At 40.9% G+C, this 17,921-nt stretch overlaps 1 protein-coding gene across 1 annotated transcript; it reads left to right on the top strand.

The window, feature by feature from the left end:
• The first annotated feature begins 1,419 nt into the window (after window positions 1-1,419).
• Window positions 1,420-16,564, top strand: LOC135982993 (serine/threonine-protein phosphatase 6 regulatory subunit 3-like). The gene is made up of 5 exons (XM_065592072.1): window positions 1,420-1,641; window positions 5,778-5,875; window positions 8,343-8,397; window positions 9,977-10,127; window positions 14,199-16,564. Exons 4-5 carry the CDS (start codon window positions 9,994-9,996, stop codon window positions 14,323-14,325), a joined length of 261 nt encoding a protein of 86 aa, XP_065448144.1. The 5' UTR covers window positions 1,420-1,641; window positions 5,778-5,875; window positions 8,343-8,397; window positions 9,977-9,993; the 3' UTR covers window positions 14,326-16,564.
• Window positions 16,565-17,921: the final 1,357 nt, after the last annotated feature.

Raw genomic sequence — 17,921 nt, 5'->3', positions numbered from 1 at the left:
TAAATTTTGATTATTAATAGAAATATTTGTTCATTGGTTTGCTGTTTTATTTTTACATTTCTATAATTCTTTCTTTGATCTCAGATTATGGGTAGTTTTTAGGGGGTGAAACTGATTTGTTGTTATGCGTGAATTGAATGTCAATGGCATTCTTTTTTAGGCTGTCATATTTATTTGAGAAAGTGGATCATTTGTTTCAAAATAACAAATAAAAGAATTGGTCCCTTTTCTCTATGCCAGTGGTTTTCAACCTTTTTTCATTTGTTGACCCTTAAAGTTTGAATGGAGGTGCTGGACCCCTTTGGAAGTTCAACCTGTGGTCTGTTGGCTCCTGCTGTAAAAATCATAGACTGAAAACTGAACAAAATTCAGCTATAAACTTTGCATGTTCTCGGCACGGCATTTGACACCGAGTGAGAGAGGGCGCTAAACTGTGGGCTTCTACAGTAATGACAACACTTCTGGGGTTTGACCTGTAAGGGGGGGGGTGATCAGATAAACGGAACACCTTTTCTTGGATCTGAAACTTTATTTTCATAGTCACCTTTCGCGGACCCCTTAGCAGGGCCTTAACCAGAGCGGAATAGCTGCCCAGGGTGCAAAATCATGGAGGTGAAAAAATGGGGTGGGAAAATAATGAATAATGAAAAATGGCAGGGGCCGCAAATGTGCTTGCTCACCTTGGGCACTAAAATGCCTAGTTTTGGCTCTCCCCCTTAGACACGGTCTGTGGACCCCCACGGGTCCGCAGACCACAGGTTGAAAACAACTGTGCTATACAGTGTTTTAGTTTTCGTAGAAAGCATTACTAAGTAGTTACCAGGTTCTGAGAATTAATTAGGAGTTGTGGGCACTCAGCACTTCTGAGGATCAAGACCCTGATGTGTAACTGTAAAAATGTGGGGTTTTGGTTTTGTAAATCTGTTTTTTCCCCCTTGTTAAATCGTCTCCAGATTTATGGGCACATAACAATTGCTATATTGGACACTGGTGAGGCAAGACGGGCTGACTCCAGCAGTGGCCAGTGCTTTAGTGGAAAGCAAATTGAGCTTCTACCCTCAAAAACAGTGTTCTTATTCAGCTGTGTAGTGCTGTAACCGGGTAAAAGGTGTTTTGATTCACAGTGGATGACTACTACACTTAATTGGTAGAATTGTTAGTAAGCACACCTTCACTGAAGAACTTCCTTATTAACCAGAATAATTTCATATTGTATCTAAATGGTAAGATACAGTTTTGTTCCTGTGTTGTCCTATTTGGCCAGTTTGGACCTATTAAGTAGCATCCACTGAAGGAACTCTAGAGTTAGTTTTGCTAGATGTTAAAGATGGAATTATTCACCAAAGGTGTCAAACACTAATGTAATGACTGGTGACATGCAAATATAATGTTAGTGGATGAAATATATGCATTTACAGTTGAAATAGTGTGGTTGCTGGGCTAAAAATCTTCTAGTTCATATTTTTGTGATGAAATTAATGACCTTGCATAATAATTCTAATTTACACTAAGCCTTTTGTTTAATTAAATAGGTGTCTAAACTTTTTTGTCTAGGTTACTACCTGCCACATTCATTCATCCAGCGATGACGAAATTGACTTTAAAGAAACTGTTTTTTCACAGGATTCTTCTTTGCAGCAAGTGAGTTAAATTCATTTAACAGTGTTGTTCACAGGTGTGCCTTCTTTGTAAAAGTAGCTTTTCTGTGGGATTTTTTGTCTTTGGGGATGGGTGGTTGCATTTGATGCAAAACACCATTTGAAGAATTCGGTGGTGAAACTGGAAAGTGTATAAAAAAATGTAGGCAGTGTGCAGTTTAAAATTCTATACGTATTTATAGTTTGCCAATTGACAATGTTACAGGATTTAATATGGTAATACCACACAAGTGAGTGGTGTTTTTCAGAGCACCAACTAACTGTATAGTGGTCTACTTGAGTTAGCACTTTCATTTAGAAAATAGTTTTTGGAAGCACTTTTAGTACTTTGCCATTGTTGACGAGTGAAGGGTGACAGCTATTCTGTACTAGCATCATTCCATTTGCAATGTATGTCTTCTTTATTCCTCTGTTGGCACTGGAGGAAGGTGAAAGCTGTCAAAATCTGAATACAGTGTACATTGATATAGATCTCCAATCCTGAAGGTGCTATAGATTCAAGTTACTAAACAAAAGTTATTTAAATTGCTGCTTGTACCATTAGCTGTTTGTAACTGCCTCAACCCAAGCACTACAATCTGTAGTTCTTAAAGTTTATATACCTTTATCATTTATATAAAGTGCAGTTGTTCCAAAAGTTTGGTTGAGGTTTTTGTTAATTTTAGAAACTATAGTTAACTTTTTCATGTCTGATATTTCAGTGATTTATTGCATCTTAGTTGCACCAATCTAGATTTGATGGGGTTGGTGTCTTCAGCAAGGTAGCAGCTTCTGTAGGAACGTGGAATCTTTTAGAAAACCCTTCATAGTCTTCAAGCACCATCTTCTGACTGTGTTCTTCAGTGTGAGCTCTGCCTAGACTGTCACAGCAACTGCATGTGTTTAGGTAGTTAATCCAACAGAGAACTGCAGATGGACCACTGCTGTTGCATGCTATATGGGGTAATGGTGGAACACAATATTTTTAGTGTCTTAGCAGAGTTTGTCATGAGGCTTGACAATAGAATAGAGAACTGTACCTTGATATTGTCTTCTGTAGAAAATTGAGTATGACGTGAAAGACAGTAGACTGGAGACACCATTGTAAGGAAGAGCAGATCAGTTTTCCAGAATAAGTGAAGGCACTGTAATGTCTAGCGCACTGGTAGTCTTTTCCTTCCACTCTTCTGATCTTCTGGGAACCTATTAACCTTTCTTAGGTGGGTTTGCTTTGTTTGCCAGATTTACTGAGGCCCAGACTAAAACAGGCAGCCTCCAGCTTTCTTTTCTTCAGCTTCCTTACTAAGTCCCATTCTAATGTTCGATTTCTCTCTAATGAAGAATCCTCAGTCCAGAAGTGTCTTCATTCTGTCGATCTCTGATCAGTGGAATGCCTCAGTCAGTTCAGTCTCCAGAAATAATTTTAAAACTCTATCATTTTGAAAGAAACTTTCATTATCTCATTCTCAGGACAGTTTTTTTGAAAGACCTTCCTTACTTTAAATATTAGAGGGAGAGTCTGCTGCCTCATAACTGGAAATTGGTTCTCCCAATTTGCAAAGCATGCAGCAGGAAAGAATTGGTAATGCACACACAAGTAATCATAAACATTGAGCTCTTTGGGCAAAATTTAAGACTCCATCTAATCTAGTGCTGGTAAGAGTGGGAGTGATACTGTAGATCAGCTGCTGGCATTTTTACTATTGTGTTGTCTGGACCTGCTGTGAGCAAAGTTAGATGACATAGTGGTAAAAATTCTGACAACCAACCAGTGTACACTAAGCTCCTACAATTGCTAGCACCAGAGGAGCTGTGCTGATGCTTGTGCAGTATCATGAGATCTCCAGAAAGTTGCTGCTGTAGGCACAGTTAAGGAATACATGCAAGTCTGCATAACTGAATATGAAAAGTGGTGTTTTCCTTTTAATGCAAATCTCTCCAAATTTATCTTCAAAGACCTACGTAAAATCTCAGGCTGCCCTAGAGGATAACACCTAAAGTAGATTTGATCATGATGACTCAGGCAAAAGAGGTCTTTTGGAAATTTTCTTTACGGGCCCTGGATAAGAAATTAATGCTTATAATCACTTAGGTGACTTTTTTTTTTTTGCTTGCCAACCATTTTTAACTGTATTTACATAGCCTGTGCAGGCAAAATGTTTTTCTTTATTGGCTGGAGAAATCCATTGCTTTTTATAAAGTAAATCTTCAGACATGTTTCATAACTTTTCACACCTGACTTCTAACTTAATTTATGATGCCATAAAGATGTTAGGCCTGCTCTGCTATCTTTTTTAGCATTTTTAAAGGTAAAATTGACCCCCCCCCCTTGCTTGAGGAGCTTTGTTTAGGGAAGTTCATGACAAACCCTAGAGATGGTACCCCCAAGAAGGGTCTCATGCTGTAAATCTTTCTGCAGATCCCTTTATTTTAAGGGCAACAAGCAGAAGTATATCAGCGATTCCATTCATTTTCCACTTTGCAAAACTTGTATCTGCCTTTGGCCTGTCAAACTGTCAGCAGGTCTGACTCTTGGCTGACTATCGCTTGGAACGCTTCTCTAGCGTGCTCTTTCCCACTATTAGGCTTTAAAAGATACTGTCACTAGGATGACGTATATATTTGATAAAACAGAAGTTGCTGCCTGCACTTATTTCACTTGAAAACGGATAGAATTTTAAAAATCTAATTGACTTTTCACCATTAATTTAGTTTGTTCTTTCATCATTCCATTTATCATTAACATAACACCTTTATGAATGTCTTCTCATCCACATGCATTCAGTAATAAGTTCTCTTCATCCATAGCTATCAAAGTACTTTACAGAGGAAGTGTTTAGTGCCTTTCTACAACCCAATAATGCTTTATATGGACAGTCAGCGCAGGAAGAACAAAGGTCTAATATTACTAGGCCAGCCATATGTTTTGTCCAACGTAGTGCTATTTACTGTAAAAGACTTGAGGGATTGATTGGCACTTGTGAATGTTTCAGTCAAAATTCTACCTGAAACACATGCAAAAAGGCAGGCTTCTACAGTAGCTGCTTAGATGGAGGTTCCCCTTATTCACTCCCAATCCCAGGAGTGTGGAAAGCTGCCATTGTATCCCTCTCCTTCCTCATCACTGCCCTGTTTTATCTTCCTCCAAGCTCCTCCATAATTTCCTGTCCCCAACCCAACCCTGTATTTTTTTTCCCTCTGCCATCACCCATTCCTCTATACCTTACCTTCTCAGCACCTTGCTCACCTGCTCCTTTTTAGGCCATCTCTGTCTTCCCATATTCCCACGTCCTGTCTAGCTGACTAACCATACAGTCCAGAGAGCGGCTATCTTCCCTGAGGGTAACCTGGGTTCAGTTTCATTAAAAACAATGAGTTTGCAGTCTCCCTTCAACATGCAAAGTCTGTAGAGAATGGTGACTGGTTTGGCAGAGAGCAGTTTGGCTTCAGCCCCACTGAAAATAATAGTTATTTTAAATAAGGGAAATTTCACAAGTTTTAAAGCCAGTAATCTGAGGTCAGTTGAGACTTTATTTAAAAACAAAAAGAACCTTAAACCCCCCAAATCTCATGAAATTTGTGATAAAATTGTGAGAGTTGGCAACATTAAATTTAGATGTGTGGTATGTCTGCATTAACTCTTTTGATTTCCACTTGTGTTTTCTTTTGGGTAATCGAGAGATATTGTTAGTTAGATCTTATAGTTGAGATTGATAACTTCTTACACACACATTTTTTTCTATTTATAACAATGCGCTGCTCTCCCCTCTTCCATGAGTCATGTGGTTTAAAAGTTTCATGTTGACAAGGTTGAAGGCAGCTTTTCTCCTGTACCTAATAAGCTATCCTGTCACACAGTGTGTCCTGGGAAATGCATTTGGAAAGTTGGTATTTAAGACCACATGTACAGTGAAGATTAACTTTCCTATTAGAGCTGCTACCAAGCTGGCATCAAAGCCATCAAATGTGGGTCAGTGTATATTCAGTGGCTGAGATAATTTATAGATTTAAAACAAATTAACTTTTTATAATCCCCTGTGTTTAGATTAACAAAATTTATTTCTGGAGCAAAATGGGCAAATAGTATTCAGAGTATTATTAGAATCTTTATATCACTGTCGTTGGTCCTGGGATTGCCAGGCCTTTTCTGATTATCAGATGCAACAAATGACGTCCAATTTTATTGACCAGTTTGGCTTCAACGATGAGAAGTTTGCTGATCAAGATGACATCGGGAAGTGAGTATGACTTTATGCTGGTTTTAACTTGGGATTTTCTTCTTTATTGCATCATTTCAAATTTGACTGTGTTCCAGTGATTAATTGCAGCCTTGACTGATGCCGAACTGTCTGCATTTGGCCTTGTTTATCAGCACTAACGTGGTCAGTTCTTATACTGAGTGCTCCAGGAAGAGCAGATTAGCTTCCCTGAGCAATTTTTCAGAGCAACACTATTTCTTTCCTCCCCCCAACCCACAGTAACTACATAAGAGAACACATTGCTTGATACTATATAATTAGACTTCTTAATATCAGACTTAACCTATGGATCTGGTCTCTTATTCACAAGACCATTGGCACATGGCTCTGGTGTGGGCAGAATTCATAGGTGGGATAGTTTTTAGGCATAGGAGATAGACATGGGGTATATTCTACACCATGGTGCATAGCATAAATTTACTTTTCCTGGCCAAGTTGGCAGGAGCAACACATCCATGAGTGTTCTTTTCTGTAGGGGACAGTAAGGAAGGGCTTCATAAATCTATCTATGGTGAAGAGCAAAGCAGTTCAGAGATACCTTAACTGTAGAAATGTAAGTGAAGAACTTAAAAATAGGAATAGTTTTAGTCCAGGTAAAACACAACGCAAGAATCTGTAGGATGATCCCTATTTCTTACAAAAAAGTAAAATGGACCATGCTTTTGAGAATCCCTCTTGAAAAATGGAGTGAATTAGTTTCTATCTAATCCCCAAATTTTATTATATTGAATTACGTGTGCAAGGCGCAAAGTATCCTTTTTAAAACAAATTTGAAAAGAATCCAAGACAGCAGTTAAATATTAAAGGCAGATTAGTGTTGTCATACTGATTATTGATACTATTTTGTAGGACAAGCTACAGTAAGGTATGGGAAACTAATTGAGGTTGACTCCTGCCTTCTCAACAGGGAAGGGAATTATATATGAAACCTCTGAGTGTAGAGATGAAGATTCACTTTCAGGAGGTGGGATTCTGTAGAAAAGAAGTCAATTTAAATTAGTTAAATATACTTGGGTAGCAGTATTGGTATACAACTGCCATAGGAGCTAGTTTACTGTACTGCTTGGGTGAGTCTGTCAAGAAGATGACACATAATTAACAAGATGCTTATATAAATATAATGCAGATCCCTTGAGGTATGCACTCTGCCTAGATGTTATGCCTTTAGCTACCACTATGAATTTGGTCCCTGATATCGCCCATCAAAAACCACACGGCTCTCATAAAAAAAAAAATCATATATATGAGTAACTTCATTGCTTGGAATCTTACCTACTTTCTAGCTGTAAATGCTGGCTATTCTTTAGTTACTTGCATGGCGGTTCAATTATGTGATTCTAGTCCTTTTATGTAAAAGGAATATTGTTAAAATTGTTGGGCCTAAAAATTGATCTGCTTTGACTTTGACGGTCAGATCTAACGAACTGTAAATGCTGTTTCTCTTCTACCCCATCCTCCAACAGATCTTTAATGCAGTGAGGATTTAGGGGAAGATTAACAAATGCACAGCTAACTTTAAACTCACTCAGATACGTGCTTAAAGAGAGAATACCTGTGAATTGTCCTGAAAGGCTGGCAGACTTTCCCCCCTATTTCACACCTGCAGGAAGGGTATTTTAGACATGAGGAATACTGAATGTTTGCAGTCCTTAAGATGAAACTCTGCAGGTAGGCTCACTGTGGAGAGGTCAGTTTTTAGGCCTAAAGGGACAATAAATGTTAGTTTTTGAACTTAGTATTTCACATGTGAAATTGTTTTCCTTGCTGTTCACTAGTCAGTAAGAAAAGGGTCATCAGGTTTTTTTGCTTAGGAAATAAGTTTACAATTAATTTTGACACTTTACATTTAGGGTCCAGTCTTGCAAAAGAATCTGCCTTGGTGGACCATTATGTCTTCAGAATCTCCCTGAAGTCAGTGGGCAGGTGTAAAATCTGCCTGCATAGATCTCTTTGATGAACTTAAGGCCTTAGTTGACAACTCATTTTTAAAAATTTATTCTGTCAGTTTGGTAGACATTCCTTGGAACTGTGTACTCACTATTTTTCTATTGTAAAAAGAGAAAAAGAAATTGAGATGTGTGGTGTTTGACCACATGATATGCATTTAGTTAGTTTATTTGGATTTATTTTGTCCATGTATCTGATAAAAGGTAGCCATTTTTATATTATTGGCTTAACTGTCTTGTAAGATTTTGTGCATGGAAAACATCCCATGATTTGATAAATTGTTTAACTGAATGATAGTAGGAGGCATGTTTCTCCTAAACACAAAAGTTAAAACTATTTTCTTGTGTGGGAAATTGCTATTTAAGTTTTATAGTTTCAGGTCCTCTTAGTATTCTTGCGCAGTAAAGAGTTCAGAATATGAAATGTCTCTTTATTTGTTGTGTAAATTGCAGCATCTTATTTTGTTTTTAGTGCATAAATCTGTACTTTTTTTTTGCAGTGTGTCTTTTGATCGAGTGTCAGACATCAACTTTACCCTCAATACAAATGAAAGTGTGAGTATACATTCCTGCTGCTATCATGACTTTTGTCCTTGAGAGAGTGGACTACTAAACAAATAATAAAACTTTAAAACTTCTACTTGTCTTCAACCTGTAGGATGGTGGTGGGTCAAATGATTCTTTTCAGTATTATCTTTGAGGAGTAGCTCCTCCACCCACTTTCTTGTAATGACTTAAAGCCTCTGTGTCATTGGGAAACGTGATCACTGCTTTCTGTATCAGCTTCTGAGCAGAGCCATTTTCACTTTAAGGTATGACCAGATACAAGTGCTTCTGTTAGCTGGCTCCAAAGGAAATGCAGTAAAAAGCTGCCTGTTTGCTGTGGTAGAGGTGCCTCAGAGCTGTCTGCACAGTGCAGCATAGCGTACTAGAGGGGTGTGTGTCAATGTGTTATGTGCTAACTGGCCCGTGTAGATCCATGCTGGCATGCTCTAGGACAGAGATGCTCAAACTTTTCCAGATGCGCTGCCCTGTCTGCACCCTCCCCTCCTCCCCCTCTGCATTACTGCCCAGTCAAGGCTTCCTCAGCAGCAGAGCTTGGACTGAAGGCAGAGCTGCGGGAGGAGCTGGGATTACAGGCGGCGCTGGTCTGGGGATGGAGAGGGAATGAGGGCAGAGCTGGGCTGGGGCCAGAGCAGGGTGTGGAGTGGAGCGGTGGGTGAGAGCAGAGCTGGGCCTGGAGGTGGAGCAGGACTGTGGTCTGAACAGGGTTGGAGACTGATCAGATCTGGGGGTGGAGCAGGGCTGGAAGCATGACATTCCCTTCCTATTCCCCTTCCCCCCCCCTCATTAGTCAGTGAGACTTGGGCAGAGCTTTAGTTAATTAAGATGGCCTTTAGCATCTTGAGTCTTTGGATGCAGCAGTGAACAGTCTGTGTGCCCTTCTCTCCCTCCTGTCATCTAGCTTTTCCAATACATGCTCAAAGTGGATTAAAAATTACCAGATCAAACCCATGTTACCCCACTTCCCAATTGCATTGTTAATGAACATAATGAGTGCTGGAAATCCAGGATCTTCAGACCTAACTATGGGCTTGTCTACGTCGGAAACTTACCAGGAGACCTGTACCAGTATGATAATACCAGTATAACTCCCCATGTGAATACTCTTGTTCCAGAATAAGTGTCAAAATGGGGAGTTATATATAAGCCCTAACTAAGATCTGTAGCTGCTGCAAATTATCTACATTGCTAATTGATTTGGAAAATGAAAAGATTATTATGAAACATGTATGTTTTCTTCAGTAGCTATTAAATATTTTAAAATATTTTATTACTCTGTGTGTGTGTGTGTGTGTGTGTGTGTGTGTGTGTGTGTGTGTGTGTGTGTGTGTGTGTGTGTATTATTTATATATAATATAATACACACACACACAGAGAGGGAGAGAGAGAGCTGAGGATGCAGAAAATTGATATTTTACCTGCCATGTGGGATTTGTTAAGTAAACAAAACTACAGGGAGATTATGTATGATTACAGTAGACATTATCCTCCTACACATCCTCACTGATTTGTACTTGCTCATTAACTATAAAAATCATTAGCAATATCCTAATTTGTTTCACTGTATCAGCCCAAGGAAGTGTTGCTATGGAGGCCAGCTCAGATGGAGAAGATGATGTGGAAAATGCAGACAAGGTAACTGAGACAGTAATGAATGGCAGCATGAAGGAAACACTGAGCCTTACTGTAGATTCTAAAACTGAAACAGCTGTCTTCAAAAGGTGAGGAAACCTAGTTCATTTCCTTTATTCACTCAGGGTGTACACATTTTTTTGTTCCTCCTTTAAAAATGTTTTAAATAAATGTTGACTGAGCATTTTATTCAGTCCTTTTGGAAGTATTTCATAGAACTAATGATTTCCAAGACACTAATTAGACATCTGCATGCAGAGATTTTAAACTTAACAGTCTGACTCCAGTTTTCTGTTATCTGAGCTTTCATTCATATGTAAATTTCAATAGAGGTTATGGAGCTAGGTTATGTTCTGCATTGGGACAAAAACAAAACCTATGGAGCTAGGTTATGTTCTGCATTGGGACAAAAACAAAAACCAAATTGTGCTGAGATGTCAGTTTTTAGATTGAGACTTGTTTTTTCAATTAGGGAAGGTTTTGTGTGACCAGGGCTTTTGGGTGAGTGAGCTGCTTCTTCGAGTATTGGTCCCTACGTGTCTTCCACTGTGGGTGAATTCTTTCAATTAGTGTCCTTTGGTCCATATATGCACCCGTGCCTTCTGTGTGCTTTCAACCAAAGGAATTTAAGGGTGGAGCGAAGAGGACTGGACTAACTGCCTCTCCAGTTCCTTCTTACTGCCATATGGCCTGGATCAGAATGTCCAGTGTCTGGAGCTTTCCTTCGATTTCTCTGATCTGTAAATATTCCAAAATTTGCTTTTGCCTATAGTTCTTTAAACCACAGGTGTTTTCTCAGTTTCATTGTGAGCCCCGACCACTTTCAATGTAAAGTGCTCTCTTTTGGCCTTGCCACTGCCTTTATAGTTAGTTTTTTAATAGTTTTATAGCTTTTAGCAGAGTTTTCTAGTTAGATTTCCTACCTCAGGAGACTCCCCTCTTCCCCTCCCCCGCCCATATCCCTTCCAGCACTATGATAATTGTTGCTGCTCTTCTGAATTTCTTCTAGTTTGAAAGTGTATTTCTGATCATGAGGTGTCTAAAACTGAATGCAAAATTGCTTGTGCAATAGCAGCAGAATTGTTTAGAGCGTATATCCCCTAAATTGCTACATGATGGTGATGTTTCTCTATATATAACAAAATATGACTCTTTTTGGCCAGTGTTTGAGTAAAACGCACATCTAACTATTCTCCTAGTCTATCCCTGTCTCTTTGAATTTTATAGTCCGTTTTTATTTTGACTGGTCCTTATTCTTTGATCTATGCAGCGTGAAGTCAATTCCTACTATTATGGTTCTTTTACCTCCAGCCTAAGCTGCTTCCATTCACAAGTACTTTGCTATAGAATTGTGAATTCTGAGAGCCATAGAAGAGTGAAAAAAACAAACTCATTATAGAAAGATAACTTGACTTCTAACCCTCTGAAGGAGACTATATAGTTAGACCTGAGCTTCAGATGAAAGTCCCCAAATACCTTTAATTTGAAAGGAAAGTCCCCTAGACTAATAGCATGCCTAATAAGACAGAGATCAGGTCAATGTGAAAGATGGGAGAGTAGCTTGGAATAGGAAAACATGTAACTTGTAATCCCACAAACTGGGGGAATGTTCCAGAATGCAGTATGGCAAGCTTTGATCAAATCAACTCTCTGACAATTGTAATCATGTGCCTTTTCATTCCTTGTAATCCTAATCTGTAAATATTTCAAAGCAGTGCACAGAATTTTGTGGGAGCAGTAGAACTCCCATTAGAGTCAATATTTGTGTGGCTAAAACCCCATTTGCTGCTTTGGAAAGCTTTGGGATGTGGGGATGTCCAGAAGTAGTGAGGATATAGAAATTTGCATCAGTCCTTCTGGCTTGCTCCTCCCTGAGTTAGGCACTGTATACAAATTCTTACCATATTCTCTCATTTTGAATTTATTTAGGCTGCTGCTGATAGAAAATTGGTATAATGAAATTGACAGGGTCCCAGAGAGAGTTGGGTGTTCAGATCAGTCTCCCTCTTTTTCCCTGAACCATGGGAGCGAAACTTGAGATTGCACAAGGGGTTTTCAATAAATGTATTTAGGACTTACTTTAGGTCAGCTAATTTATTATTACTAACTGTTGTTTGAATTGAGGTAGCACCTGGAGGCTGTAATCAGAATTGGGCACTTTTTGTGCTAAAATACATACATGGAGGTACACATAGTTCCTGCCCCAAAGAATTTTAATTTTAAAGGAGGTATCAAAAACATTTGGGGGAGAAGATGGGGAAAATAGTTATAGGCATGTTTATTTCCAAAGACAAAACAAATACCAGAAATCCCTCTTGGGCATCTGTCATCAGTTGGGGTTGTTTTGTTTGTTTGTTTTTTGGTAGGCATCTTGGGAAAAGTTGCTCTTAAGGAAGGATTTAAAGGAGAACAGAGTAATAGCTTTATGGACTAGTTAGGAAGGGTGTTTCATGCACTCTTTAGTGTTGCTCTTTATGGCAGTGCTTATGGAAGAAACTGATAAATGGGTAATGAAAGCTGACAGAGTAGAGGTATTTAAGTTGTGAAGGTCTGTAAAGACCAGAAGTTTGAATTTCAAGCAGTGAAGAAAGGAAAGGAAGTGGAGAGACCCAGAAGTGGGAGAAAATTCTGGCCATGTCACAACCTATCTGAGAGGAGAAGATCCAGACAAGAATTGTAGTGGTATGAAGAAAAAAGGGATTAGCTATGTTAGGGAGTCAATATTAGGAAGATTTGGATATGGCCTGGATGTTGTGCAGGTCTTGAACAAAGGTGGAGTCAAAGCTGACAGCCATATTATGGACCAGTGTGACAGGAAGGATAGCAGGTGTCAGGTGTGATGGAGAATGGGTGGAGTGGGGAGGGCTTTGGAGCAGACAGACTTGAGTTAAGTTTTGGTTATATTACATTTTAGTTAATGGTGAAACATCTAAAAGGAGATGCCAGTTTGGATGGGTAAGCTCTTAGGTGCTACCGTAATTCAAACAAATAATAATGGAGGGAGATGGGTCAGTGGTAGAGAGATGTCAGTATGATTGGCACAGAGGTGGTAGTGGGATCTGAAAGTGTCAGTGAGGTCATGTATAGATGGGATCTTCAGGAAGAAAGGAAGTGGGCCAAGGACAAAGCCTTGTGGGATGGGATACCTGGGTAAAGTGAGATATGAAAGCAGGAGGATCCACTGAAAGAACAACCAAAGTAGTAGAACAACTGGGAGAGGAGAGTCGCTCAAATCTTAAGAGAGAAAAAGGGCTTTGTCAGATGACTTACGTCATATGGTGGCAGGTTTACAGTTTGAGAGGTGTGGTGTAAGGTTTGCACTTGAAATCAATGAAAGGTGGTTGGCTGACATCTTCTGGGTATGAACATACCCATAACAGAGTAGCTAGCAAAAAAAGAACATGTAGCATTGGAGTGCAAATGGGAAGGGCGAAAACTTTTTAATAAATATAGATGTTTCCTCCCCACCCCATCGTAGGCTTCACGACTGTAAGGGAAATTCACACGTTTCATGTGTATTTCTAGCTGAATAAAAACCCTACCCATCTACATAAATGATCATTTTTTCTCAAATGTGTGCTGTTCATTGTCTGTCTGTTTTAGTGCTATGCAACATATGCCAGTTGTTCTTTAGCCTCCAAATGAAAAGATGTCTTCTTTAGGAATTTTGAATGAGTAGAGTGTAATATAAATAAGTGACTTTATAAAAAGAGAAATATAAGGCTGGTTTTGTTGATGTGCTTTTCCATGGACAAATTTAGTCAAAGTGCTAATTTTGAAGGGAACCTCAAGTCTTTTATACTTTTCTCCTTCTATTTTTTGCATACTTTTGGCTTCAGAGTGTTGAAATCCTATTGGTATGTACGGTAAAGGCTGTGATTGTTCTCACTTCAGGCACCAAGCACATTCTTTATTCCCTCCTTGCACTTGTATGTAATCATTGTAGTTCATGCATTTTTTCAATCCAGTTTAAGTGTGCAGAACACTGATGTGCTAATGGATGTCTACAGAGTCCAGATTCCCGTACTTGATTTCCATGCTTCAATCATAATTCAAAAACCATTTGCATGTAGTCTGCACCCTTCCCTCAGTCTCCCACTATTGCATGAAATTCCCTACATCCAAAACTGAAGTTAAATTGTAACCTGCTTTTTATTTAGTGAGGAAGGAAAATTGTCTACCTCGCAAGATGTTTCTTGTAAATATGTGGTGGAGGAGAACACAGAAGCTGTAGAAGAAAATCCTGCTACTCCACAGCCTGATAGCAGCAGTCCAGAACAGAGGTAACCTTATTACAGGCTGCTTTCAAGCCTATTACCAGCTGTTTATAGCATGTTTTTCTAATAGAACTGATCCATATATCTACAATTTCTGGTTCCAGAATCCATTTATCAGCGCTTGGTGTTAAGGGTCTTTTCTGCACACATTAATCTATTCTTTGTACCTGTTTTATGTGCATTCTTATGAGTTGTATTTTTCTATTAGTTTTTTCAGAACTCCAGACATTATTTCCTCTGAAGTATTTCATCCAAATCCCTTTTACCCAGTACCGTGTGCGTTGTGCTCAGTATACTGTAGCTAAAATGAGCTGTTTCCATTATTTTGCGAGAAAAGGTGGGTAAGGTAGTCTTTTACTGGACAATCTTCCGTTGGTGAAAGACAAGCTTTTGAACTACACAGAGCTCTTCAGCCTGAGACCTATAGAGCAATTCTGTGTAGCTTGAAAGCTTGCATCTTTCACCAGCAGAAGTTGATCCAGTAAAAGATACTACCTCACCCACCTTGTCTTTCTAATACCCTGGGACCAACATGGCTACAACAACTCTACAAAGAACATTGTTTTGCAGGCAGTTTATTGGGTTGAAAATATAAAAGGCTTTAATGGTCAAACAATTTCCAAAAGATGGGGAAAACCTTAGTCTTCTCAAATGAAATTAATATTCAGATTCAGTTAGTTGGAAACTGAAGTACCTAACATATTCGTAGGTACTGTAGTGGTGACTGACACTGAATAATGCAAGAAACTGACGTGACTTCACCTAACCTGATGTTGTTTAAAAATGGAGTTAACTTTGGGTGGAATTAACCCCTAAGAGGCAGCACAAGGCTTTATGCACGGCTTATTTTGAGGGCATAACATGACATTGTGATGAATAGGTCTTGTGATGGCCTTACACACAAGAGTGACTAATTCCTTTTGACTTACTGTGGAATATCCTGGAGTCTAGAAGCAGAGAGATACTGGGAAACCTTGAATTTATCACAGAAAGCAGTTTTATCTTTTGACTTCAGATTCTCCATTTAAAATGTGATATGCAGCAATTTAATCTGTGGTGTATTTAAATCCACTTTATTCACCTTTTGTTCATTTTGTAAGGTGCTTAAGATATCCATCTTCATTTTGTGTTGTAATAGTCTTTTCAGGATTATATTTTGAACCATGAGTTGATATGGTGGCATAAAATGTAAAACAGTCATTTAGAAAATGACAGTTAATTTTACTCTTAGCTCCTCTGTCCTATTCTGCACAATAACCATATTTGACACTTTAGCACAATAAGCATGAGCGCACAAATGCTGCAAACATGGAGAAAGGAAAATAGCGCATTATAAATCTTGCTGTTTCAGTTCTCATGGATTGGTGAAAGTGCCAGTAATCCAACATCCCACCTTACTTTATTGTAATTTATCAATTTATGCTGGTAACTCCCATCTTTATAAATGATGATTTTGAATATATTGCTTCTCTGGACAAAACTGTTCAAAACATGTACAAATCATTTGTGTCTTGAAGCATAGTCCCCTTAAATCATCGTGAACCTATCGTCGGTCTCCGGCTCCACGTTCGTGGTTGCCGCCTTCTTGACATGATTCGTCAAGAGAAAGGCGCCAGTCCCCCGTTATCGACATCAGTCCCAGTTACCGATGCCGTGGGAATTATCTCCCTCCTGCCCCGGCACCGCACCCGCTCCCTGCACCAGCAATACCGGTCACCTCGGGAGGGGTACCGGTCTCCAATGTCGGTGGCCTCAAGGCAAACTCAGGCCTTGACAGCCCCTCCGTGGTCCCCGGGAGGGGGCTCCTCCGGAACAGAGGGACATTTGAGTCCATCACCTCGACCTCAGCAGCGAGACTGGCATCCCAGCCAGTGGCGGCACTGGGACAGTGGCAATCAGGATAGCGGTCTGTTCGTGTCCATGTTAGAACACCTGGGAGGTTCTGGTTACGGTATTGCCCCCATCGGCTCAATCACCTGCAGCAGCCACGGAGCAGCGACCGCTGGCACCGTCAGTACCGGCCCCAGCGCCGGAGGCACACCCAGTGACCGAGGTTACACCTATGCCTAAGCCAGCCTCCCCAGCAGAGGAGAATGACCAAGCCCCCCCTCCATTGGTTCAGTCCTCCTTCTCATCGCCTAACGAGATCGTCATGGGTCCCTCCAGTGCCAGTCCACCTGATGACTTTAAGGACCCCCAGGCCTTGCTCTGACAGGGGGTGGACAACCTGGGCCTGCAGGTGGATATGGCCGAGCAAGAGGACACGTTCTTCAATGTCCTGTCAGCCTCCACTCCTACACGTATTGCACTACCCATTCACGAAAGGGTCCTGAAAATTGCCAAGGGTATCTGGCAGATGCCCTCCTACATCCCTTCCGCCTCAAAGCGGGCTGAGAAAAATACTTTGTGCCGGCCAAAAACTTTGAATGCCTTTATATCCACCCTTTTCCAGGCTTGCTGGTGATCTCTGCTGCCAATGAAAAGGAGAAGCAGGGATACACCAGCGCCACCCCACGAAATAAGAAGGCCAAAAGACTCGACTTGTTCGGAAGGAAAATTTATTCCACTGCAAGTCTACAGTTTTGTGTGGCAAACCACCAAGCCCTCCTGAGCCCCTGTTACTTCAATTTATGGGACTCTCTCCATAAATTCAAGGACTGACTCCCCACAGGACTGGGCCAAGGAGTTTGTTGCATTGTTGCAGGAGGGCACTTCGGCAGCCTGCTGTGCCCTTCAGATGGCCTGGGACATGGTGGACTCGGCAGCCAGGGTGGTGGCGTCCTCAGTGGTTGAGGCGCAGCTCCTGGCTTCAGATCGTAGGTCTCTCCCAGGAGATGCAGACCTCTATACAAAACCTTCCTTTGACGGAAGTGGTCTGTTTTCTGAGCAGACTGATGTGAGCCTGCACGGGATGGAGGACACCCAGGCTACCCTCTGTTTGCTGGGTATCCACACACCGCAGTCGGTGCTTAAACCATTCCGGCTGCCCCCTCCGTTGAGGTCATGGCAGTCTCACCCTGGACCTGCAAAAAGTAAGGACAGGGACACTCCTTTTAGTCGTTGCCGCCCTTCTACCTCCCGCTTGCCTGTGTAAACCGGCCAGACCAAGCATTCTGCGGGGCAGAAACACTCATTTTGATGGCATGGTCGAGAGCGACGCCCCAGTCAATTCTCCAGATCCACTGCTACCTTTCCTCAACCGCCTGTTCCCCTACTGCTCAGCCTCGTTGCGGGTTATGTCAGACCGCTGGGTTCTAGATATATCATGGGGCTATACCCTGAAATTTTTGACCGCCACCGCCGCCCCCCCACTTCCCCGTCCCTCTTCAGGGACCCTTCTCACGAGCAATTCCTCGTTCAGGAGGTCAAGAACCTCCTCTGTCTAGGGGCCATGGTGGAGGTTCTTCAGGACATGACAGAAAAGGGGTTCTACTCCTGGTATTTACTAATCTCGAAAGTGAAAGGAGGCCTCAGATCAGGGGTGGGCAAACTACGACCCACAGGCCGCGTCCGATCCATCAGCATTTTTAATCTGGCCCTCGAGCTCCCGCTGGGGAGCAGGGTCGGGGGCCACTCCGCATGGCTCCCGGAAGCAGCGGCATGTTC

This window comes from Chrysemys picta, chromosome 4 (genome assembly GCF_011386835.1).
Source record: "Chrysemys picta bellii isolate R12L10 chromosome 4, ASM1138683v2, whole genome shotgun sequence".
Lineage (NCBI taxonomy): Eukaryota > Metazoa > Chordata > Testudines > Emydidae > Chrysemys > Chrysemys picta.
The sequence above is the reverse complement of the archived record's forward strand: the minus strand, read 5'-3'. Positions and strand labels throughout refer to the sequence as shown.

Excerpts from the sequence above, each read along its gene's own strand:
- LOC135982993 (XM_065592072.1), top strand. The coding sequence starts at position 9,994 with ATGGAGGCCAGCTCAGATGGAGAAGATGATGTGGAAAATGCAGACAAG. Across the intron at positions 10,128-14,198 it reads GAAACAGCTGTCTTCAAAAG|TGAGGAAGGAAAATTGTCTA; the intron begins GTGAGGAAACCT and ends CTTTTTATTTAG.